Source organism: Piliocolobus tephrosceles, chromosome 18, assembly GCF_002776525.5.
Source record: "Piliocolobus tephrosceles isolate RC106 chromosome 18, ASM277652v3, whole genome shotgun sequence".
Classification (NCBI taxonomy): domain Eukaryota; kingdom Metazoa; phylum Chordata; class Mammalia; order Primates; family Cercopithecidae; genus Piliocolobus; species Piliocolobus tephrosceles.
Genome location: NC_045451.1, coordinates 31,516,731 through 31,542,902, shown reverse-complemented (window position 1 = coordinate 31,542,902; position 26,172 = coordinate 31,516,731). Strand labels below are relative to the sequence as shown.

At 49.8% G+C, this 26,172-nt stretch overlaps 1 protein-coding gene across 3 annotated transcripts in view; it reads left to right on the top strand.

Annotated features, from left to right (window-relative positions):
• MAPK4 (mitogen-activated protein kinase 4) overlaps positions 1-22,298 on the top strand; it is a 175,159-nt gene extending 152,861 nt beyond the window's left edge. Inside the window, exons 2-5 of one of the 3 annotated variants that reach the window (XM_023207533.2) lie at positions 7,838-7,982; positions 12,432-12,593; positions 16,413-16,626; positions 19,620-22,298. In XM_023207533.2, the coding sequence (XP_023063301.1) occupies positions 7,925-7,982; positions 12,432-12,593; positions 16,413-16,626; positions 19,620-20,316 (1,131 nt within the window). In that variant the 5' untranslated portion in view covers positions 7,838-7,924 and the 3' untranslated portion in view covers positions 20,317-22,298. The remainder of the gene's footprint in view (positions 1-7,837; positions 7,983-12,431; positions 12,594-16,412; positions 16,627-19,619) is intronic. The other 2 variants (XM_023207532.2, XM_023207534.2) reach the window with 2 other exon arrangements.
• Positions 22,299-26,172: the final 3,874 nt, after the last annotated feature.

Below are 26,172 nucleotides of genomic sequence, written 5' to 3'. Positions count from 1 at the left end.
AGAGAGGCTGTATATGTCTGCTTCAGTGGGACCTCTGGGAGGATATTGTTCTTCTAAATGATCTCTTGATGAGTGTCTGTAACTCAAAGAATTAATCCCTATTATAGGTCAGTCTGCTGCTCGGTTTGAGAAATCTGCCTGGCCTGTAAGTAAAGCAAATCATAATTTCTTAGGGCAGGCCAGTATCATAAAGACCATCTAGGGACTTCCTGGTCCAAGTGTGGTCATCTGAACTGCAACGTCAGCATCACCTTGTTTAGACTGAGAAATGGAACCTGCGCTTTACCAGTCAAGGTCCTCAAGGGATCTGAGAGCACCCCAAAGTTTGAGAAGCCAAGCGTTAGGGCCTCCACCAGGAAGATGGTTTTGGCACATCTCTCCACGAGACTGTTCTGTGCTTGGACCCTCTGCTTGTCTAGATAGCCCAGGCCCCCACGGACAACCCTGGCAGCCTTGGAGGTCTCTCTTATGTGCGACGCAGTGGAGCCCTCTATTCAGATCAAAGGAGTTACATCTGCACAGCCTGGGGTTGAATTCCAGCTGTGCCGCTTATAGCCTGTGTGAGTACGGACAGGCTGCTTACCCTCTCTGTGCCTCAGTTTCCTCCCTGTAAAAATAACTATGATGACAGTCCCTACCTCATGGGATTGCTGTGAGGATGAAATGAGTGAATCTATATAAAGCAGATAAAACAGTCTGAGGAGCTCAATAAATGTTAGCTGGTATTATCATGTCGCATAGATTTCTGTCTCACACATTGGCTCTCAGCTGTCCCCAGAGCCTCAGAGAACAAGCTTAGCTCCTCTTCTACATGACAGCCTTGCAAATGTCTACAGGCAGCTCTCACGCCCACCCCTTCCATGTCCTCCAGACTAAAATTGCCCAGTTCTCGTGCGACAGGCCTTTGATTTCCACTGCTCCTCCACCAGGAGGGCTCCTGGGAACCCAGTCCCCTGAAAGAATCACAGTCTCCCTGCCACAGCCTCACTTTTCCCCTAAGCTAAGTTTTTCCTCTTCCAAGGAAGTGCAGTGCCAGGGGCCTTCCCGAGTCCACTAATCCCCTGCTCTCCAGACTGCCCCAGGAACTGGGGGAAGCGTGATGGGGTAGAGAGGGAGCACAGAGCCTGCAGCCTCCTTGCTCCACCAGTACCCCCCTGCTAGTAAGACTTGCAAAGACCCCACTACAGGCACAGGCCCGCCCAGGCTAATTAGAAAAGCAAAGACACACGTGGCCCTTCTGCAACCTATGCTGAAACGCCTTCCGCACTGGGAGGGGGCATTCGCCTCCCCTGGGGAGCTCATTCAACATGGAGATTGGAGGACTCCAAGTCGGCAGCTCCGAGTGGTCTGCACATTCACAGGCGCTTCTCTTGAAGTACTTGTGAATTCACAAGCATGTCACTGACGATGGGGGAAGGCCTGGCAGTATGAAAGTGATGAGTGCAGGAGCCAGACACCCCTGACCACTTCCCAGTTACAGTACCTTGAACCAGTCATTTTACTACTCTGTGAAGGGCCTGCATCACATTCATGTAAAATACTAACACAGTGCTGGGCACAGGGTAAGTCCCACAGAAATGTTGACCATGATTACTTCCTGGTCCTTGCATTTTTTTCATATTAACATTTCATCTCACTAACCATGTGAAATGCTCTTTAAAGACAAGGGATGAGTGGCCGGGCACAGTGGCTCAAGCCTGTAATCCCAGCACTTTGGGAGGCTGAGACGGGTGGATCACGAGGTCAGGACATCGAGACCATCCTGGCTAACACAGTGAAACCCCATCTCTACTAAAAAAACACAAAAAACTAGCCGGCGCGGTGGCGGGCGCCTGTAGTCCCAGCTACTCGGGAGGCTGAGGCAGGAGAATGGCGTAAACCTGGGAGGCAGAGCTTGCAGTGAGCTGAGATCCAGCCACTGCACTCCAGCCTGGGCGACAGAGCGAGACTCCGTCTCAACAACAACAAAAAAAAGACAAGAGATGATCTTAATCGTTTTCCCATCCTTCACACAGAGACACACACGTTAGGCTTCCAGGACACGTTGCAGAAACTTCTGGTTGGGGAGGCAAGGCTGTCAGAAACTCTCATCATCCTAGCCTGGAAACAGGGGCAGCCCTAAACATTGCTTCAGCATGAAAGGAAAAGCGACCCTTCCCACCCTGTCCTCCCCGCCGCCAGAGCTAAAGTTGACTGGGGTTTTATTCTTGGGAGAATGTTGTCTCATTTAAATTCACCATACCATACCAGGCCAGGTGCGGTGGCTCACAACTGTAATCCCAGCACTTTGGAAGACAGGTAGGAGGATCCCTTGAGCTCAGGAGTTCGATACCAGCCTTGTCAACATGGCAAAACACTGTCTCTACAAAAAATACAAAAATTAGCCAAGTATGGTGGCATGTGCCCGTAGTCTCAGCTACTTGGGAGGCTGAGGTGGGAGGATCGCTTGAACCCAGGAGGCAGAGGTTGCAGAGAGCCGAGATGGCACCACTGCACTCTAGCCTGGGCAAAAGAGTGAGACCCTATCTCAAATAAGTAAATAAATAGGCTGGGCATGGTGGCTCACACCTGTAATCCCAGCACTTTGGGAGGCCGAGGCGGGCGGATCACGAGGTCAGGAGATTGAGACCATCCTGGCTAACACAGTGAAACCCCACATCTACTAAAAACACAAAAAAAGTTAGCCAGGTGTGGTGGCGGGCACCTGTAGTCCCAGCTACTCGGGAGGCTGAGGCAGTAGAACGGCATGAACCTGGGAGGCGGAGCTTGCAGTGAGCCGCGATCACACCACTACACTCCAGCCTGGGTGACAGAGCGAGACTCTGTCTCTAAATAAATAAATTAATTAATTCATCATACCCGTGAGGGATTAGCAGGCACATTACCATTAAGGGTGTAGTAGAAAGTTTATTGGATTGTGCCTTCTCCCCCAGCCTTCCAACTCCCACATGCAAGAGATCAGGCAATGGGGGCACAGCAAGGGCAGGCACAGGAGACTTGGCTCCAGATCAGAACTCGTGCCCACCCAGGACGGGCTCGCTGGAGCAGCTCAGAGTGCCCACCCTTCTGGAGTGACTTTGATCCAGGCTGTTCTAAATTCCCCAGCCGGCAGCTGGGATGGAGGGCTGCTTCCCTGTCCCCTCTGCAAAGAGAATGCTCAGAGCTTTAATTATACCTTCTCTCTAGATCCTTCAGGGGCCCCTAATTATGCTCTTCACAGGGCAGCTGCTGCTAGATTATTTCCCAAACACCTTTGAAGCTTTCAAAGTCAAAGCCTCCCATGGGCTGTACGTGACTCTAAAGGGACAGCAAAATGGGTAGATGGGAGCAATAGCTGATGAAGGCCGCAAGGCCCCTTAAAAGGGTCTAGAAAGGAAACCATGTTCATCTGCCTCCCAGTGGGAACAAGGTGTTGGAGGAAAGAGATGACTAGGAAGGGGCCACTCCTGTCTTGTTCTTGTGCTCTGAGTGGTGGTCACAGAGAACTGTGGGAGCGTGCACTTCATGTCTTCTCAGAGCAGTGATGTCGCAAAGCCTCACACCAGAGGCTGGCCCCAGCTGGCCTGCAACAACCGCATGCAGACGCACCCGCTTGTGCACCGAGTGTGCCTGCTCCCCTGCCCACTCCCTCCTTGGCCACCCTGTGCATGGGCATGCCCTGCCTGGGGAGACCAGGTCTGATCACAGAGACATGTTCCTCTCTACATCCAAATGGAGCTGAAATTATCCTCACCCCGCAGGCTTGGGCAGAAGGCTATTTGAAGATTTTTTTTGAGCCAATATACTTATTGATTTATGAGCTCTTTTAATAAAATTGGGTCTCCACTTCTGGGTAGTCTTTAAAGATTTTTTTTTTTTAGAAAATTATCCCTAATTTCACCCCATTCACTCGACTGAAACTCCTCTCTTGAATTCTGATCACCAGTACCATGTTGTGGGCCCCAGAGCCTCTCCCATTCAGATACCCAGGGCTCAGCTCAGCTGACAGCAGGACCCCGGTCCACTGTTTCTTCCCCCAGACCTGAAAATGGAGCTTCCCATATATTCCAGTCTCCCCTTCCTGGGACTTCTCTTGCACCAGCTTGGCAGAACACACTGCACCTTCCCAAATTCTTCTCAGCCCTGTGGCTTCTGAGACATATCAACAAATCCCCCTTAAGGGTCGGGTGCAGTGGCTCATGCCTATAATCCCAGCACTTCGAAAGGCCGAGGTGGGCAGACTGTGTGAGCTCAGGAGTTTGAGACTAGCTTGGGCAACATGACGAAACCCCATCTCTACAAAACATACAACAATTAACTGGGTGTGTTGGTGTGCACCTGTGGTCCCAGCTCCTTGGGAGGCTGAGGTGGGAGGATCCCTTGAGCCTGGGAGGCAGAGGTTGTAGTGAGTCACTGTTGCGCCACTGCATGCGCTAGCCTGGGCGACAACACGAGAACCTGTCTCAAAGAAAACAAAAACAAACAAAAAATCCTTTTTATGTTTTTTTAAAGAGTGTGAAGAACAAGTAACCATAGGAAGATAGCTAGTAAAAAATTCAGTAGGTTCTCACAAAGAGATACCATCTCACACCAGTTAGAATGGCGATCGTTAAAAAGTCAGGAAACAGGTGCTGGAGAGGATGTGGAGAAATAGGAACACTTTTACACTGTTGGTGGAACTGTAAACTAGTTCAACCATTGTGGAAAACAGTATAGCAATTCCTCAAGGATCTAGAACTAGAAATACCATTTGACCCAGCCATCCCATTACTGGGTATATACCCAAAGGATTATAAATCATGCTACTATAAAGACACATGCACACGTATGTTTATTGTGGCACTATTCACAATAGCAAAGACTCGGAACCAACCCATATGTCCACCAATGATAGACTAGATTAAGAAAATGTGGCACATATACACCATGGAATACTATGCAGCCATAAAAAAGGATGAGTCCGTGTCCTTTGTAGGGACATGGATGAAGCTGGAAACCATCATTCTTAGCAAACTATCACAAGGACAGAAAACCAAACACCTCATGTTCTCACTCATAGGTGGGAATTGAACAATGAGAACACTTGGACACAGAAAGGGGAATATCACACACTGGGGCCTGTTGTGGGGTGGGGAGAGGGGAGAGAGAGAGCATTAGGAGATATACCTAATGTAAATGATGAGTTAATGGGCGCAGCACACCAACATGGCACATGTATACATATGTAACAAACCTGCATGTTGTGCACACATACCCTAGAACTTAAAGTATAATAATAATTAAAAATTCAGCAGGTTCTTGTTTTTCATTTAAAAAAAAAAAGAAAGAAAGAAAAAGAGGAATAGCTGGAGAGCAACTTTCTTAGCTCCTGTCATGACCTGGTGCGTAATTCTGACCCAAGGGCAGCCTTACTCATGTCAACATCTTTCTTTTACTTTCAGGGCAAGTGTTTGAGAAGAAAGCTCCCTGTCCCTATTTTTCTTTAGCTCTAGACTCTGAGGAGAGGCAGATGTCAATTCCAGACCATTCTGTTTCATAAAAGACTGTGCATTTACATATCAGAGAAAACTCCCCTGAAGCTACCTCCCCACTGGGTACTCTTGCTTTAGTCTTTCCCTGACAGTCTCACCCTCTGAAAATAAAACCAGACTATTGTTTTAGAACCCACCCACCCAGAAATGAACTTCTATAGATAGTATTTGGCTTGTTCCTGTAACTTTTAGAATTGAACTTAAATTCCTAACAGTCTACTGTACACACACCATGGATGAGTCTCACATGCAATGTGCTAAGTGAAGGAATTCAGACTCAAAAGGCTACATACTGTCATTCCATTTATACAGAAGGTAAAACTAAAGAGACAGAAAAGAGCAGTTGCTAGGGGCTGGGACTAGGGGTGACCAGAAGAAGGCATAAGGGAATTGTTTGAGATGATGGAATTGTTATGTATCTTGATTGTGATGGTGTTCACATGACTCTATACTTTTGTCAAAACTCATAGAACTGGTGAATTTTACCCTATGTAAATTATACCTCAATAAACTTGACTTTTAAAGCAATTAAACTCTTATAAAAATTACATGGGCCAATCCTTTTTTGGAACAAGATAAGGCATAAGTGGCTATCAACTTACGTAAACTCCATACCCACCTTGGAAAGTGGAACCTGGACCACCTTGTAGTCAAGTGTATAAAAGAAGAGGATCAGTGGACCCTGCAGAAGGTACCTAAATTTGGGAGGAGGTTCAGACCATATGAGATGTTTCTTTTTCATTCATTCATTTAACAGTTCAGCAATGTTTATTTATTGAACACTTCTTAGGAAGCATGGGGCTGGGCAATGCCCAGTAGCTGTGGTCCTTGGAGGGGTGGGGATGCAAAGAAGTAAAGAAAACACCAACAAAACAAGGAAGCCTCTGAGAGGAAGCCGGCCTGAGCATCTCAGCCGGTAGCGCGATGAGTATGAGGATATCCCTCATGGAAGGTACACAGGCAAATGCGCAAAGGACAGAAGAAAAGGGCACATCCTACAAATTCTGAGGAGTTCATTTTGGTGAGAGTATTGAGGCCAGGGCATGGGATGCTCTAGTCATTTCCAGCTGAAAGGTATCTTCTGCTTTTCCTCTTTCCTTCTACCAGTTTGAGGCTCTACTCAGAGGAAATATGTGCCACAGAGGGGAGGAAACTGCTGTCCTCATTCAGGGCTTTCCACAGGTTTTAGACATTTAATAAATCTTTGCTGAACAAATGAAAGGATTTCAGATTAATGGGTCAAAAACTCCTGGGTCCTAGGCTTCTTAACTTTTCATCTGCTTTAACCTGAGACTGTGATGTGATACTTCCGCATCTGTAGAAAGGAAAGTGCAGATGCTAAACTGTGAACTAAAAGACCATCCCTGGAATCTCCCATTGGATCTCCTTGGTCCTAACTGTCACGCCTTAACCCCAGTGGATCTATACATTTTATTTTCTTACTTTAGAAAGACTGTACTAGGGAATTCAAATGGACATTGCCTAGATGTCACTCTTGGCCCAGTTTTCTGAATTATGTAGAAAACAATTTCTGAATTATGTAGAAAAATTCCCTGGGTATATTTTCCTAAGTCATATATGGGTATATGTCCTCACTATATACCATAAGAAGGGAGTCCATCTCAGACTATGAATCACTGAGCCGTGAGCAAAATCAGCTAGAACATTTATCCCCCCAAAAGACACTAGGTCAAACTCCCAGAATCTCATGGACCAGTGAAAGCTGTGTCTACTTTGTTGTCCAGGGCTGATTCCACATAGCATTTTCCTGCATCCAGGAACATGCTAAGACAGATAAGGTGGCCTTATCTGTTCTCAGCCAGGAGCCTCATGCCTGGCTTTGTGGCAGCATTAATTCTAATCTTCAGTGTCAAAGCAACCAGCTTGAGTTCAAGCATATGGCTACTTCTGAGACTCATCCACTGGATAAAGAAAATGCCAGTGTCTCATGGTTACTCTGTTGCTGGCAGTAATAAACTTGAGCAGGGCTCCTGTTCACCCATCTTCTTACTAAACGAGGGCAGAGTTACATCAAGTTGAGGTTATCAATATTCTAAAATATTGATAACCTGAATTCCTTTCTACAAGGGAGAACCCTCAGCTCTCATAAGATTCTCTCACCAAAGCATTTTAACCCCACAAACCAGGCCCAATCCCTCTAACCAGACCTCTGTTCACTCATGCTCCTTCAAGATCAATGGGAAAGGAGCAAGAATGAAAGGGACCCTGAAAGAGGTCTGTTTCATGGGAGGAGAAACTGGAAGAGGTGTGGGAGGAAGGGTATCCAAAAATGACTGATCAGTGGGACCAGCAATTTTGTCTTTCAGGGTTATCTGTCAGAAGGGTTGGTAACAAAGTGGTACCGCTCCCCACGACTGCTCCTCTCCCCCAATAACTACACCAAAGCCATCGACATGTGGGCCGCCGGCTGCATCCTGGCTGAGATGCTTACGGGGAGAATGCTCTTTGCTGGTGAGTTGCTAACTATGCCACCTTCCTTCTCATCTGGTGTCGTTCCATAGAAAGGGGAACTGAGGGCAAAACACTTGCAATCACAAAACATGCTCATCTTTTGCTGAAATTACTTCTGTGGCTTTTATGACACTATTTGGAGGCACCCTATTATATTGTCAGGCAAAAATACTGGAGAGGCTAATAATAGCCTTTTGAGCACAGAAGTTTTTGCAATCAAATAACTACTTTGCTGTGACCTAAATGCTTGTGTTCCCCTAACATTCACGTGTTGAAATCCTAACCCCCAAGGTGATACTATTAGGAGGTGGAACCTTTGGAAGGTGATTAGGTCATGAGGATGGAGCCCTCATGAATGGGATTAGTGCCCTTTTAAAAGAGGCCTGAGGGAGCTTGTTTGCCCCTTCCACTGTGTAAGGACACACTGAGACAGCATCATCTGTGAGGAATGGGCCTCTCACCAGAAACCGAATCTGCCAGCTCCTTAATCTTGAATTTTCTAGCCTCTATAACTGTGAGAAATAAATGTTGTTTATATGCCACCTAGTCTATGGTACTTTGTTATGGCAGCCTGAATGGACTTAGACACATTTCTGTTCAAACATCTTGAGACTGATGGCTGCAAACACATCCACCCTACATTTTTAGCCCCTTCCTCCTCCCTCCCTGCCACTGTTTCCTGTCCTTTGGCCACACCAAGTGACCTACTGTTTTCCTAATCTATCATTTTTTATTCACCTTGGCACAAAGACCCCCTTCTCTGCTTAGAAAACTCCTATTGAACCTTCAAAACCCAGCTTATGTCTTGTCCTCATGATGTCTCTCCTAACTCCCCAGGGCATGAGTCATCCTTCTTGGTGCTCCCATTGCACTTCATACTCATTCTCACTCTCTCCCTCTTTGCTTGGAGGAGCACTTGCTCTCTACACTCCCTCTCTTCCATTCTCTCCTCACTGCAGTGTGGCTTACTCCCCCTCCATCTGTCTGAAGCTGTTCCCACCCAAACTGCCACGTTCTTAATCCAGGGAATGCATTTCAGCCTCATCCTGTAGCAGTAGTCAGCGACAATCATCACCTCCTTCTTGAAACCCTCTGCTCCCTGGGTCTCCTCCTCCCTTTCTGGCAAGTCCCCCTCAGTTGCTTCTCACCTGCCATGAGCTCTACTTCCTCTGCACTGTGTCCCTCAACCCTTCCCAAGTTTCCACCCTCAGCCCTAAATGCTGCTGTCACTTACTCAGAGAATTTTCATCCACCCCCCGTTTCAGGATGGGAAAATGAGCTCAGAGAAGAAGTGGCAAATGGTGGCCTTTCTAAGGGAACACTGGCAGGACTTTAAGACTAAGCCATGTCTGAATAGCTAAGAAAGTCTTTATTTTGTTTTGTTTTTGTTTTGAGACAGAGTCTCGCGCTGTCTCCCAGGCTGGAGTGCAGAGGCATGATCTGACACCTGTAATCCCAGCTACTTGGGAGGCTGAGGCAGGGGAACTGCTTGAACCAGGAAGGTGGAGGTTCCATTGAGCCGAGATCGTGCCACTGCTCTCCAGCCTGGGCGGCAGAGCGAGACTCCGTCTCAGAACAAAACAAACAAACAAAAAAAGAAAATGAAAAAGGTAAAATAAAAACAATGGCAGGAAAGTCAGATGAGCTGAAGTCAGGGTTTATGTCCAAGCATTTAGGCCCTGAGTATAAATGTCTTCATTTGCCCCCTGGACTCTCAGGGGCCCCTACAGTTTTCCCTCTGGTGGATTTTGTGCTTTGGGTGGATCCTTGACCACGTGCTGGAGATACAGACTAAGTAAGACGTAGTCTCTGTCCTCAAAAGTCTGATGGTTCAGTGGGGGACACAAAAGAGCAAAAACAAAAAAAAAACAATACACAGTGAACCCATCTGTGCCCAGGGTGAACCATCCTGCTATCTTATTGTTCCAACTGAAATTGCACAGACCTCCCAGCTCCATATTTTCCAACCAATTCAAGGCAGGGGAGAAAGGGGGAACAGGTGGGAGGGAGGTCTCACCCTGGACTCTGACTCAAAGATTCTTCCCACTCCAGCCATAGCCCCTAAACCCTGGATGGCTCAATATCCCTGGCCCTGTAACCACGATCTGGGTCACAGGTGCCTGGCTGCCTCCGTTCTCCTGGCCTTGAGCCCTCAGCTCACAGGGCTCTGCTCCAGCTGCCCTTCCATCAGGCTGACAACCTTCAGGCCAGACGGAGAAGAGCTAGGCTTCTCCGTGCCACAGCAGGCAGGTGACTCACTGAGAGCCCAGACGAGGCTGTATGATCCACAGTCTACTGGCTTCTCATCTTCAGGCTCACTGTCTGTGGTCACGAGATGTTTTCGGTCGCTTTCAGGTTCTCATGCAGAAGTGTCCAATGAAGAAAGGTAGGGAGGGGTCAGCCAGGGCAGCAAGACAGCTCTCCTCACATTTTTCTCTTACCAGGGAGGAACGTCTTCCCCGGAAGTCCTTCCAGGAGATTCCTGCCCCTGTTTGATTGAATCAACATGGCCTCCCCTTGTTGTAAGAGAGGCAGGGAAGGCAACAGCTGGTGTGACATGGAAAGGACCTTTTCAGTAGGAAAGGGACATCAACCATAGTATCCTCCTCCATGCTTCACACCTTCTCCCATTTTCAGTGGTGGCTTACTAGACTCAGTGTTAAGATGCCTCCCCCAAGTGACATCTGTCACAAAGAATCACTCAGGGATGATTAGGACATAAATCTCCAAGGTGGAATTATTTCATCAGCCTCTCTCAAAGTCGCTTTTCCCCACTCCTAGAAGCAAAGGAAGTCAAGAGCTATTAAACATCTGCTACAAGCCAGGTATTTCCCCAGGAGCCTTCATCTACCAACGCACTTGACTCCTTATAATACTCATTCCAAGTATAAATAATCATCCTCATTCCACAAGGGGTGGATAGGGAGAATGTGGGGGAGCTAGGTCTGCCTCCAGGGCTGTCTGCCACCAAAGCTCCTGCTTTCTGTCCCAGGCCATGGATTGCCAGGGAGGCCCCACTGACTGCCTCTCATATGACACCATTGATCTCAGGCAGGAGCAGACAAGTGAAAGAGGCTCATTCTCTGCCCTCCCCAACCCCCATGGTTGAAGAATCTACTCCAAGCAGAAGGTTGTGTATTACTGGTTTGTGTGTCACACAGGAGAGGGGTCAGGGGCTTGGGAGCAAGGTCCCTCTGTCTGCAGCTTGATCACCACTGACCTCATGGTCCGCTGGTGAGTGGTGTGGAGTACACATTTGGAGACAGGACCTGACAGGGGTCTTCCAGAGCCCTGAACTGACCCAATGAGTCCACTGCAGGGAGAGGCCAAAAGGACCTCTTCAGGAGAGAGCTTGAGGCTGCAGGCACTTCCTCAGTCAGTATTCACATGTGCTTAGTGCCACACAGGGAACTGTGGGGGGACCTGGGACAGCCCTCATCCTAGGCCACCAACGTCTGGAAGACTGGAATCCCATGGGAATTCATGGCAAGGGGCGGGCCCTCTGTGCAGCTGGATGGGCAGGGGCAACTTCTTGAGGAAGGAGAGGTATGCCTGAGGTTTTAACCTAGCAGAGTTAAGTGGAAAGGCAACTCAATCAAAAAAGAGAAAATGGAAGTAACAGAAGAACAGCCTGGAAGTCAGAAGACAGCAAGGAGACCCATCTGTCCAATGCCAGAAATGCCATACCATGGCCAGTGGTTGCCTGGGTGTGGGAGATGAGTTGAGTTTCTGAGACAAAGACTGAAGCTTCTCATGAATGAGAACTATGCCTCATCCATTCCCAGCATCCAGCATGATGCCTGGCATGGAGAAGGTGCTCAATAAACAACTATTTATGGAATGAGTGAATAAATGAATGCCTGAGTCCATCCTGTCCCACTAAAGTTCCCTTGAAAACCTGGCATAGCCTGTCTTCCTTCTCTCAAGGAGCACAGAGGCCATGTGCTCAAGACACATCCCAAACCCGATTTGTTATTCCTGATTTGTTTTTCTCTTGAGAGTTTCCTAGATGGAATCCTCTTAATTGGAAACCAAAAGTTATGGCTCATTCCTAGCCTTAAAATTGTTTCCTTCCCCATCCTAGTAAAGATTGTGCAGAGAGGCCTATGGGAAGTTGCTTGGAAGGCCTTGAGCCAGGCTGTTCGCATTCTTTCGTGCTGACTTACATCCAGCTGGTCTGTGTGAGAATAGAATGCTAGGGGCATAGATGGGGACTTGCAGACTACCAGATTCAACCCCTTCTTTCTACTTTTAACAAAGCCAAGCCCCAGAGATGTCAGCCACCTGCCCACAGTTGTGCAGCAAATGAAGACCAGAACCCCGGTCCCAACCCAGTGCTGCCCCACTGCCCTGTGTTGTTCCTCCCAGAACACCTGGCACTGTTATCGGGCCACTGCACACCACAGCCCCTTGGGCAGCACACTTAACCATCTGGCATTCCCTCCCCAGGGGCCCATGAGCTGGAGCAGATGCAGCTCATCCTGGAGACCATCCCTGTAATCCGGGAGGAAGACAAGGACGAGCTGCTCAGGGTGATGCCTTCCTTCATCAGCAGCACCTGGGAGGTGAAGAGGCCTCTGCGCAAGCTGCTCCCTGAAGTGAACAGCGAAGGTACCTGAGCCTGGCAACCAGGCCAAGTGTCCAGGGAGGATGAGCTCGGCTCCACCTTGTGGGGTAGGGGGCAGGCAGGTCTCCTTCCAAAAGGGCAAAGCATGGTCCTTGGATATAAAAGTAAAAGTCAAGGCTCCCTGCCAGTGGGCCTTTGCCCTAACTACTTCCAAGCTGTGGATGCTGGGCCTCAGGAGTCCATTGGGTAGTCATTAGTGTTCTACCCTTGTTTCTGCTTCCTTTTGCTTCTCGTCTTCCTTGCTTGCTTTCCTCCCTCTCTTTCCTTCATCCTCCCTTATGTTTTTGTCCTGGAAGGCACGGTGTGGTGCAAAGAGCAGGCGCTTCCTCAGCCTGAGGGCAAGACCCAGGTCCCATTCCACCAGTGATGAGCTGTGTGGCCTCCGACAATGCCCTTCGCTCCTCAGGCTCACTCCTTCTGCTCTATATTCAAGGCCCAGCAGGCCTGGGAAGAGGCCAAAGGCTCTAGCTTGCTCTAGCTCTCAGAGGCTCAGGAGACTCAGTCTAGGTGACAGCATCCCTCAGCAACCGAAATGTCCATCTTGTGACAGGTGCAGAACAAGGGAGGCAGGCCTCAAGACCACACTGGGGGCATTCAGTTCTGCGCTCCATTTATTACAGGACAGAAATAGACCAAAGGTGATAAATCTGATGACAAAAACTCAGGTGCAGCACAGGTGAAAGGCGGGCTCTGGATGAAGTAGGGTTGAGGGGCCCAGTGTCCCGCCCACCTGCCTCTCAGTCTCCAGACATGCTACTGAGAACCCTTCCAGAACCCCTGCGACTCTGAGCAGCTGTTTGGAATCCACTGGGCCAGAGGAAAGTGACAAGATTGTACAGAAGCTTCATTATCTAAGAAATGCCTTAAAAACATCTGGGGTGGGCGAGCCTAGGGAGGAGTTTCCGAGGGGCAGCGGCTTAGGAGTTAAGGTGAAACTTGTACGGTAGCAGGTAACACTGAAATCTCCGTGGTTTAACCCACTTACAGTTTATTCATTGTTTACCTCACATCCAGGCAGAGTTGGGAATGTGGATGGGCAGGGGAGGATGAGTGGCTGTGCCCGGGACCCAGGCCATCAGCTCTGCCATCTTCAGCAGGTGGCTTTCAAGGTCACCTTGGGCATTCCCTTCCAGCCAAAGCCAGGGGAAGAAAGAGCAGAGACTCTTGCAGGAGGTTTTTCTGGGTCAGGCCTGGAAGTGGGGTACACAAAGCACTTCCACCCCCATTCCATCGGCGCCAAGCACACAGCCATCTCTCACTGCAGGAGGGGCCGGGAAAGGCAGGCCAGCAGGGTGCCAGGATGAGGGTGTCACATGGGACATGACTGCTGCCTTGAAACAGGAGAAGGGAAATCATGGGACAGAGAGGACATGCTGCTTTGGGGGAACCACTGAAGGCAGAGGTAGGCCCCAGGGTAGAAGTTAAAGGGGGGAGATTTAAGTTTGATAAAAGGAAGAATTTTCTGGGCCAGGTGTGGTGGCTTACGCCTGTAATCCCAGCACTTTGGGAGGCCGAGGCAGGTGGATCTCTTGAGCCCAGGAGTTTCAGGCCAGCCTGGGCAACATAGGGAGACCCCATCTCTTCCAAAAATATAACAGATTAGCTGGGCATGGTGGTGCACGCCTATAGTCTCAGCTACTTGGAAATCTGAGGCAGGAGGATCACCTGAACCTGGTAAGTTGAGGCTGCAGTGAGTCATATTTGCGTTATTGCACTCCAACCTGGGCGGCAGGAGTGAGACCCTGTCTCAAAAAAAAAAAAAAAAGAAATGAAGAATTTCCTAGTGTTTGGGCTTCCCAGAAGTATCTGGGCACCTGCAGGAGGACCTCCAGCAGATTTTCATCCATGCTGGAGTCTGTGGAACAGCTCTGGGGTTGGTACTTGACTTTTTTTTCTTTTGTGACAGGGTCTCGCTTGTCACCCAGGCTGGACTGCAGTGGTATAATCACAGCTCACTACAACCTCAGCCTCGAGGGCTCAAGTGATCCTCTCACCTCAGCCTCCTGGGTAGCTGGGACCACAGGCGTGCACCACTTTGGCTGGCTAAAAAATAATTTTTCCTTTTTAGAGACAACCCACTACTGGCCCACCTTGCCAACTACTACTTGTCTTGCTAGAAACAAGCCCAGGGGGATCTCAAACTCCCAAGCTCAAGCAGTCCTCCTTCCTTGGCCTCCCAAAGTCCTGGGATTACAGATGTGAGCCACTGCCCCAGTGGTGGTACTCATCTCTTTTAAAGATGATACTGCCTGCACCTCAATCTTTAGAGCTTTAATTCTCTCATTTCCTTGTCAAAAGGTCAAGTCATGGCTGCGGCCAAAAGAAAGGGCCAGAGGCCTAAAGAGAGAAAGACCTGCCCAGACTTGAAGCTGGGCCCTGCACTACACTGCCCGATTCTTCCAGTCCTAGGAAATTGTGAGGCAGATCCTCTTTTAAATTTGCAACTCCAGACCCAGAAACACGCCGAGCATCAGACTGTTGAGGGTGATCAGAGTTACTGCTGCTTAACTAATTTGGGGATCTAGAGTTACACTGCAGCACTGCATCCTCCTGGGAGGCCAGTGACCTTCTGAATCCATCAATTTCCTGAATCGCTGATGAATTTTCTTGCAAAGAGATCCAGGGCTGGTGTGAGGGGCAGGTTAGTGGTGCAGGCTGAGGTCCACCAGGGAGCCCCTCGGAGGCATGGGCAGCCTGGGCCTCGAGCTCAGCTCCATTTCTCCCTCTCCATGTGGGCTGCAACATGAGGAGCCAAATCATGATTTAAGCGGACCTCCAGAGATGCCAGTGCTGAGAAGGAATCCAAACTTCTAGGCTAGACCTTTCCCTGAGATAACCTGGGGCAGAGCTCCAAGAACAGAGCTCCCAGGGTACCCAGCCCTGCTCAAGGGAAGGGTCACCAGTACCTGTGTGCAGAGCTGCTATCTGCTGAATCTTGGTATACATTCATGCTGGTTAGCAGCCTCTCATACAAGGCTTCTGAATGTCCCTTCCCTTCCCCAGGTTCCCACTGCCCAGAAGTCCCCCTTGATCCAGCCATGAAAGGACTACTGCTTGGCAGAGCAGGGGAATTCAGCCTCGTTGTTCAGTATCTGTAATATCTTTGTTGAACTTCCGGGGCAGCATATGGTAGGAAGAGCTCTGGATTCGGACCCAGGAGCTCTGGGCTGTGGATACCCTGTCCCACCCCTTGACCGCCACATTCACCTTTCTCAGTGAGGCTTTTTACTGCTGCACCTGGCACTTCTGCCTCAGGGCTTCCTCAGGAGCAGGCTCCTCCATCCCATTCCAGCAGCCCCTTAAAAGCCACGACACAGGGAAGTTGGTGTATAAATATCCCAGCTTCCCTGCCCCGCAAGAGGAACCACCTCTGAGTGTGGCCCATACCATCTCTGGAGGATCCCAGGTGCCCACAGGAGTAACCTGTCATGAGTGTGCCTTGTTCTGGTTCCCCCTCACTCCCCCACCTGTGCTTGCTGGGATCCCCCACCACATAAACTACCTACAACCCCAAGCCTTGTCTCTGGTTCCGTCTCTGGAGAAACCCAGGCTGAGGCTGGACCTTGAGCAAGTCACTTGATCCTCTGAGTCTGTTTAATTCATTTGCAAAATCTAGAAGGCAGCGTCTGCTTTATCTTTGTCACTGGATTGTGACAAGGGTCTTGAGAAAGAAAATGGCTAAAAACCTTTTAACAAATGCAGAAGCACAGACACCAGCACAGAATGTCACCATGCTGAGGAATCTCCTTCTGAGCTCGACAAGGGCAACAAATGACTTTCATGTCCGGCTTTGCTCCCTGCAGCCATCGACTTTCTGGAGAAGATCCTGACCTTTAACCCCATGGATCGCCTAACAGCTGAGATGGGGCTGCAACACCCGTACATGAGCCCATACTCGTGCCCTGAGGATGAGCCCACCTCGCAACACCCCTTCCGCATTGAGGATGAGATCGATGACATCGTGCTGATGGCCGCTAACCAGAGCCAGCTGTCCAACTGGGACACGTGCAGTTCCAGGTGCTCGCAGCCCTGGGTTCCAGAGCCCACATTTCCCTGTCCTCCCATTTCTATTTTGCCTCATCCTCCATGACCTTTCCCTCTGTCTCCCAAGTTGCATAGCTCATTGGACGACTTCTCCAGCTTAGCTTCCTGCCTTTCTCTTGTCCCCAGAAACTGCTGGTAAATGACCAGTGTGAGCTGCATGTGTGAGTCAGGGGCTTTCCTTTGTGCAACATCCCCAGCTTCCCTCACCACCCTAAGTCTACTGAACAGGGGATTCAAAACAGTGCTCCCCAAGGATTTAGTGAGCGCCATGGTAGGAGCTCACTTCTAGCAGCCTGGGAACTTGCCCTTGAAAACTAAACTGCAACAATGCAAGGCAAAAAAACAAAGCAGAGATTACCATTACAAAACGCTTTCTCATGTTTCATGTCGGTAACTCTTGAAAGTGCCATTAAAAACCAGGTGAGGTGGCTCACACCGGTAATCCCAGCACTTTAGGAGGCCAAGGTGGGAGGATCGCTTAAGGCCAGGAGTTCCAGACCAGTCTGGGAAACAAAGTCGGACCCCATTTCTACGATTTTTTAAATTAGCCAGGCATGGTGGCACACGGCTGTAGTTCCAGACACTGGGAAGGCTGAGGCTGGGGAATCCCTTGAGCCCAGAAGTTTGAGGTTGCAGAGTGAGACCCTGTCAAAAAAAATGCCACTGACGGGGGCTGCGTTATTATTGCTCATTGACACACAAGGAAACTACAGCTCCTAGGTTTAGAGACTGGCATCGTGTCATGCCCCGATGGGTGTCTCTGCAATCTGCAGCCATGTCAGATGCTGCTAAGCAGTTATAGGACCATTTCCTGCTAAACGGGGCTTGGCTACAGAATCTTCAACAAGTGTCCCTGGAAGCCACTACCAATGAATCAGCGCTGGGTAGAAGATGTATTTTTAAACAATTTCTGCCTAGGCACGTAATGATCTCTCAGATCTTTTCCCGTTCTGATGTTCTTAGATCAGGCAACTAAACATTTGGGCGTCACCATCTGCTAATTCTGGGAGGGAGTGCTGGTAGCTGCTCAGTTTAGAAGCAGCAGTCGAGGGCTCAAGCAGCTAGGACTTTGAGGGGGCCTAACTGGGAGTCCCACTGCCGTGGGAATGTGACAGCTAGTTACATAAGTGACAGATGAGCAATTTCTCCTTTTTAGTCATTTGACAGATGACGGGTTTCAGATTAAGGAGGCACCGAGGGAGGGCCAGGGCAACGCTGCTATTTTTGGACAGGTTTGCTGGCTTGTTGTTATCAATTGTTGTTTTCAAGCACTGCCAACAAAGAGAGATTAATGAAGACTTTTCTGCCATCCCTGGGGCAGGCCTGCCCTTGACTGTGGTTCCTGGGGCCCCTTCCCCTTCCTCCGGAGAGCCTTGGGACAAAGAGCATTGGCTCAGTGAGAGTCATCCTATACCTTCTGCAACTGTGGCATAGGGTTTTGCCAGAAAAAACTGTCACAGGATTTGTTGCTGCCTGTTCACCCTGACCACCCCTAAACCTGGTGCACTTGTGCTCCCGACCTTTCCCATCACACCTGTCTGAGGGAAGAGGATGACAAAGGATCTTGCTACTGTGGGCAAGCTACTTACCCTCTTGGAATGCTAGTTTCCCAGCTGTAAAGTGGGGGTGATAACACAAAGTCCACAGGGTTGCTATGAAGACTACAGATAATGTATGTTTGGCACTTGGAATAGAGCAGCCAAGGGTCAGGGTCTTCACACTCTTACTCCTAGAAATCTCTGCCCAAGGCCACTCAATCGAGGAGGCAGGGTTCAGCTCGAGGAGCGATTCCTGCCCTAGCAGCGTCACTGGGAGGTGGGCAGTGCTGAGGCCTTCCTATGCCTCTCCATTCACACTCTGTGGGCTGCAGCTGCCAGGTCTGCTCCACACAGCCGAACCTCCCTCTCCTTGGTCTATCTGTTGGGCCTGCTCAGGAAGTAGCTGGCTGCAGGCTGATGTTCTTTGTGCTGCCTGCCTGCCCCACAACCCCAGAGTTCTAGGTGGAGCACCTGCATGAGGAAGGGAGGGCTCCGCGGTAGCTGGTGGCCCACCTGTCTGCCCATCTGCCCTTCATTTGCCCTTGGCTAACTGACTTCACGCTCCATGGCTGCAGGGCAGTCGAACAGGGCAGAATGCCAAAGATCTTCAGCTTCTCCGGAGGGTGTCTGTAACCTTCCTGTAGGTCCCACCTACCCTGCATCAATGCAAGGTGCTATGGAGCCCCCAACCAGATCCACCAGGGCAGGGGTTCCCAGCCCTGGCTGTACCTTAGAATCACCCGGGGGGTCTTCAAAACATGCTGATGCAGGGTCCTACCCTAGACCTACTCAATCAGAATTGGCGTGGGGAAGCAGTGAGGCAGGCATGCTATTTTATTTTTAATTCCCCTATGTGACTCTAATCTGATCCAGGGTTGAGACGCACATCACTGGAGCCTTGCTCCTCAAAATGTGGGTCCAAGGCCCAGCAGCATCAGAGCAGCTGGGAGCTTGTTAGAATCTCAGGCCCCATCTCAGATTTACAGAATCAAAATCTGCATTTTAGCAAGACCCGCAGGTGATTCGTGCATCCATCAGCATTTGAGAAGCATTACACAGGTGGATCCACTGGAAACTTCCATGAGAACAGGGACGTTTGTTTTGTTCATTGCTGTATTCAGTAATGTCTAGAACAGTGAGTGCTTGGCGCACAGTAGGTGCGCAGGAAATATCTGCAGGGTTTTGAATGCGTACAAAAGAACACAAGAGTTAAGCCGAACAACCTATGCCCCCAGCTGAGCCCTCAAGGCTCGCCATTACCTGTCCCATCACCCTCCCACCTTGAGGGATGAGGGTCGGAGGCAGGGGGGATCCGGAAGGAATGGAAGGCAGGTGTGTGAGTGGCAAACAGGGATTAGAGGGCTTGGCTCCCTCCCGGAAGTCACCCGGCTCGGGCGTCCAATCACCGCTCCGTTTGTACCCTTGCAGGTACCCTGTGAGCCTGTCGTCGGACCTGGAGTGGCGGCCAGACCGGTGCCAGGACGCCAGCGAGGTGCAGCGCGACCCGCGCGCGGGTTCGGCGCCGCTGGCAGAGGACGTGCAGGTGGACCCGCGCAAGGAATCGCACAGCAGCTCCGAGCGCTTCCTAGAGCAGTCACACTCGTCCATGGAGCGCGCCTTCGAGGCCGACTACGGGCGCTCCTGCGACTACAAGGTGGGGTCGCCGTCCTACCTGGACAAGCTGCTGTGGCGCGACAACAAGCCGCACCACTACTCTGAGCCCAAGCTCATCCTGGACCTATCGCACTGGAAACAGGCGGCCGGCGCGCCCCCAACGGCCACGGGGTCGAGGGACACCGCGGCGCGCGAGGACGAGCCGGCCAGCCTCTTCCTGGAGATCGCGCAGTGGGTCAAGAGCACACAGGGCGGCCCCGAGCACGCCAGCCCGCCCGCCGACCACCCCGAGCGCCGCCTGTCTGCCTCGCCCCCCGGCCGCCCGGCCCCGGTGGACGGCGGCGCCAGCCCCCAGTTCGACCTGGACGTGTTCATCTCCCGCGCCCTGAAGCTCTGCACCAAGCCCGAGGACCTACCGGACAATAAACTGGGCGACCTCAATGGTGCGTGTATCCCCGAGCACCCTGGCGACCTCGTACAGACCGAGGCCTTCTCCAAAGAAAGGTGGTGAGGGCGGAGGGGCCGCTCCAGGCCCTGCAGAGCAGGAGGCCCCCAGAGAAAGCTGGGGCTGGCAGGAGGCGGCCTCCCTTCCCGCCCCTCTCTGCTGCCTTGGGGTTAGCAGGACACGTGAAGGATCCGAGGAGCGAGAGGAATGTCCATTTCTTAAACTGCCTTAATAACTAGCCTTTAACCTCTAGGAGCGGGTTTGAACAGGACCCTGGCTTGGGGGTTGATCCCTTTCCCAGCAAAGGGGAGACCACGTGTGGTGCACAGGGAAGAAACAGCCTTAGACAGCGGTCTGCAGGCCCCACCTGGGTGACAGGATGCAGAGAAATCTTGCAGAGGTAGCTCCGAAACCACCTGGCCCAACTAGCCTCAACTGACAGCTGAGGAAAGGCAATTAGGCCCGGAGATGAAGAGATACTTCTTAAGATCACAGGCTCAGTGTGAGGATGAGCTTTAAATCCCAGTCTCCTGGCCCCCAGGCCAGGGTCTGTCCACTATAGAATGTCTTCCTCTATTGGGGTCGTTCTGGCTTTTTGCTTAGAAACTTGGTCTGAGATGTTTCTTCCCTGTCCATTACTATTCAACGTTATTTTATTCAGAGCAATGTTTCTTGTATTCTGAAACTGGAAACTGAACCAGTTTGTTTCTCCTAGTCACCAAGCATACTTTCCTGGCTCCCCAAGTACTTAAATGTTTTCATCTGTCGCACCCCTGTATTTGCCTCACCCCTGCACGGTCTGAAATCTTCGTTTCAGGTCAGAACAGTCTGGGGTCTGTGGGTAAAGTCAGCCCTTCTCCCAGGCCTGTGCACACCCCCCGCAGCACTCCCTATGCACTTTCCTGACACACGCAAAGACAGCCCTCGTTCCCCTGTGGGCGTCCTACCCCAGTGAGGTTGAAGGCAGCAATTCCAAGAATCCCTCCAACCTCCCTGCCAGCACTCCCCCTTCACCCCACACCCTGCGCCCCCCCACCCGGCACCCCCACCCGCCCCCCAACAGCTCCCCTCCAGACCTACCTCGGGACCTAATGTTCTCTACACAGACTGCTCATTTGGAGGACAGCAGTGAGGTCCTGCCATAGAGAAAACGTGTTAGGAGAGAAGGTTTCACATGGAACCCTTCATCAATACTTTCCTGAATTTGATCATCCATGTAGCCTTGACAAAGAGCAGACCCTACAGAAATGTGTTGGAGAGCACGTGACCTTGGGGGCAAGGAATCCAGGAAGGTATGAAAGGAGGGGTGTCAACAGCATGGGTTCTTAGGGGTCAGGCACCAGCATGGAGACCTCGCGACAAAGGAAGGGACTCAAAGTAGCAATGCCCCTCATAGTGTAGGCTAAAGTGAGTTTGGTGAATGGAAACCCATGTGCTCACACACACAGCATGGGGTAATGGCGTGTAGACACAGGCCCTCTGCAGAAGCGTGGGGTGGGGACACTGACAGCCCCTATCTGGTCCCCAGAAACCCTGCCATTTCTGCCACTGGTGTTCAGCTCCTTCTCTTCCCCCAAAACTCCCAAAGATACCCACAGGAAGTCCAGCCAGTCTGTAGGAAGAGGATTCCCCCAGTCTTGGTCTTGGGCTGTGTTCATCCTCATCACAGCACCTTAAAGCTAATCAGCAAACTATAATTTGTACATGGAAACCTGCAACACGTTAGAAACTTATATTTAAAAACAATTACTCACACTGACTAATTTTTAAATGGAGAATATGTAAATAGGAAGTGTTTGGGTTTTGTTATTTTGTTTTTGTTTTTTCTTTAAGAAAAAGAAATGTACACCACTCCTCATGTGCCATTTTGTCCTCAGAGGGCGGCTTTACTTTTTTGGTAAAGGAACAAGCTGCTGGCCTTGACCAGGAGTTCATATATAACTGTTATTACAGAGGTATTGTTATAACTACTCATGTTTTTAAAAAATCTATTAAACATTATTAAACTTGATCAGGTCAGGCCAAATAAAGTTTTATTGGAACACAGATTTGTTTATTTATTATTCATTTATGTACTATCTGATCCTGTCTTTGAGAGTGCTAAGAGCTAGCTGGCTTCTGCCTGCGCCCATGAAGGCCACTGTATTTGGGGGTGAGGGAAGGACTGGGGAGGGGAGAATCTACAGAGATTGGTAATCAGGAGGTGATTCCAGAATCACCTGGTGAGGCCTGGTGTCCATATTGTGAATTTCAAACTATATCTTGGAGCTAACTCCAAACCTTCTGACTGGGGCTGGTTCTCTCCTGTAGTCATGAAAGGTGCAAACATCATGAGATTGGGGGGAACCAACCACCTAAAAATTCCCACCCGCGCTACCCCTCACAGATGCCTGAGATCCCATCCATCTGAAGTTGATCCCTTTGTAATATTAAACTGTTAGTCTTTATTTGTAATTCAACAAATACAGTTGACCCTTAAACAATACAGGTCTTTTGGCTAAAATAACCTTCTACTGTTGAAATGCACCTGAGCTAAGAGGAGCAGCCTGTTAAGCCAATTATCAGATTATTTCCAAAGTGTCTGCTGAGAGTGGCCATGCTGAGTGGATGCAGGTGAAGGGAGGCCAGAGCCAGGCCAGAGACCTGGTTGAAATTTTATATTGGAGAAGACTTGAAGCCCAATGTGAGGCTCAGGCTGCTAGAATGTAGGAAATGGAGTGTAGACAGAGGGAATTGAGAAGCACGAACAGCAAACAGCACCAAAGAGGAAGGAGGACTGAAAAAGGAGGAAAGAGGGCACCCTAAAGGAAATAGTTCATAACCTCATCCAGCCACCTGATTCTAAGATGAAAACTTCTGTTGGGAGGGTCCCAGGTCTACCCTATGTGATAACATAGGGATCAGCAAACTATGGCCTCCAGGCCAAGTGGTTGTATTGGAACATAGCTATGCTCATTCATTTACATATTGTCTGATCCTGTCTTTATTTATTTTTATTTATTTATTTATGTATTTATTGAGATGGAGTCTTGCTCTGTCACCTAAGCTGGAGTATAGTGGCACAATCTCAGCTCACTGCAACCTGCCTCCCAGGTTCAAGCGATTCTCCTGGCTCAGCCTTCCGAGTAGCTGGGATGACAGGTACCGCACCTGCCAACGCCCAGCTAACTTTATTTTTAATAGAGATGGGGTTTTACCATGTTGGCCAGGCTGGTCTTGAACTCCTGACCTCAAGTGATCTGTCGACCTCGGCCTCCCAAAGTGCTGGGATTACAGGCATGAGCCACCACACCAGGCGTCTGTCTTTACTTTTAATTGTGATATTTTATATCATGGATTTTTTGCAATAATATTTTCTAAATATTGCATTCAAATATTCATCTTGGTTACCGAGGTTTTTGGCACTCTTAAAGTTTGTGCCCAAGACAAGTGTGCCTCACTGGCCCTCAACCTAGTCTTGAGCCTCATCTATATGACTGCCTCCATCCTACCGAGTTGAGCAGTTGCAACAGAAACCCCATGGCCCACAAAGCCTAAGACATTTATTACCTGGCCCTCTCCAGAAAAAGTTTGCTCACCCCTTGTGTAAGATGCTATGTGGCTTCCACGTCTTTGTGAATAAGTACACAACTTGCCTTGTCTTTTCTAGCCACTGACATTCCAATTCAGAAATGCCACATTTCCATGACGTTTTCTAATTACACATCCTATTTTCATGACATGATTCTCTCATTACACATCCTCGTTTACTTTCCATTCTTTAGGGAAATGTCTTCGTTTGCTAGTGAGAAGTTTCTCAAAGTGTGGGAACCATCCTACTTGAGCTGAGGCTGAGGGGACATTATGTCAGAGGTTACTACCATGATTAGTAAACTAGGCTTTTTGCTGGGATGGTTAGAACAGGCAAAAGCTCAACTTGAAAGCTGTGGTTCTCCATTGAACTAGTAAGCTCCACATGGAGAGGGAAAATGTCTGATGTCCCCAACTGCTTGGTCAGGAGTCAAACTGTAGCAAGGGTATGTCGAGCAGCATCTTCTCTTCATTGAGACTGAATCACTGAGAAAGCCCAGGAATACCTGCCTGGGTAATAGTCCTGTCTTCATCCATTATTCAATGAATACAAAAATTGTAGATGGGCATTTACAGATCATCTAATCCAACCCCCTTATTTTGCTGATGGGTAGACTGAAACCCAGAGCAGCAAAGTAATTTGCCCAAAGCCACACAGTTAGTGGCAGAGCTAGAACTAGAGCCCAAATAGTCTTTCCAGGATAAACTCGTCTCATTCAACCTAACTGGGATACAGACGCTGGGACTGAAACTTGGAGGAATAAAATCAGCCCTGAGGATGAGGACAGACAGACCACAAAGGCAGGAACCAGGCCATCATAGGCCCTATGCTGTGCTCACCTCTTTGCCTGGGTGCTGGAGCCCTGAGCCTCTGGATGCCTGGAGCCCCAGGGCTGCCCTTAGTAATGGCTTTCTGCCCCTCCAGACAGTTCTGCCTAGCTTGGGGCCTGATCTGTGTAGTAAGGAAACAAAGAAAAGACAACAGGGCACAGGCTTAGTTTGATTTCCTTCAGCGCAAACCCTGAGATATGGATTCAAGTGCAAGGCCGTGTGTGAGGAAACACTGAGAGGGCAGTGGGGAGGTGACAGGGAAGACAAGGAAGCAAGAAACAGTGCAAGTTCCTGCTGTGGGGAACTGTAGCTGTGTCCTGGCGGGGAGCTCCAGGAGGCAGAGTGCAACATACACCTGCGAGACATCCCACTGCAGCCAGGCCTGGGTTGAGGACTGCTCTCCTGGGATGCTACCTCCCCAGCACCTCTAGCCTGCCCTGCACTGCAGCAGAATGGGCTCCAGTGGCTAGAAAAAGGTCACAGGACCAGGCGCGGTGGCTCACACCTGTAATTCCAACACTTTGGGAAGCCGAGGCAGGTGGATCACCTGAGGTCAGGAGTTGGAGACCAGCCTGGCCAAAATGGTGAAACCCCGTCTCTACCAAAAATACAAAAAAATTAGCTGGGCGTGGTGGCACATGCCTGTAATCCCAGCTACTCCAGAGGTTGAGGCAAGAGAATCACTTGAACCTGGAAGGTGGAGATTGCAGTGAGCTGAGATCACACCACTGCACTCCAGCCTGGACGAAAGAGTGGGACTCTGTCTTGAAAAAAAAAAAAAAAAAAAAAGGCCATAGGCAAAAGATTGAACTACTTACTAGTTCAATCGAGAACAGGTGCTGACAGATGGGAGTTGGGCTGGCACACAGAGAAAGGTGAGGGCCAAATGGATATTGGTAGAGTACCAACAGGTGTCAACAGTGGGATTTAACAGGAAGCCGGTCCAGGACCCAAGCAGAGAACAGCTGCTTAGTGCTGGCAACACACTCCCTGCCCTGGCTTGGGTTTTCTCAACTCTTCCTGGCCCTCTTTTCTTCCCTATAAGAATAAAAACTGGCTTTCAGCGTGGCTTTTCTTTTCAATCTCCCATACACCCCAAGTGTACCATCACTTTCCTACCAACAGTCTCACTAATCAACTTTGGGATTAGCAATCCCAGCCATGGTTGAGAAGTGTTGGTGTCAAACCAGTGGGGTCTTTGTGTCAGAGCCTGCTAGTAGGCCTGGGGCTTAAGTGAAAGAGTTGTGTGCTCCTGCCTGACTTGGGGGCCCTTTTGGTCCTTGAGGTGTGAATTTCACCTCATTCAATTACTTTAAGAACTTCACTAAGACCACTGAGAACCCTTCTAGATGTTGACACCTGAGATCTCAGAATTGAAATTAGTCTGCACTGATGTTCTCCCCGGCTCTGCACATTCTTGACTCACCAGTATCTGAACACTCCTATGCCTTGATGCCTGTTAGTGCCTAGTGGCACACATAAGAGTGACAATGTGGCAGGGCTGAGTCCAATCCATAATCA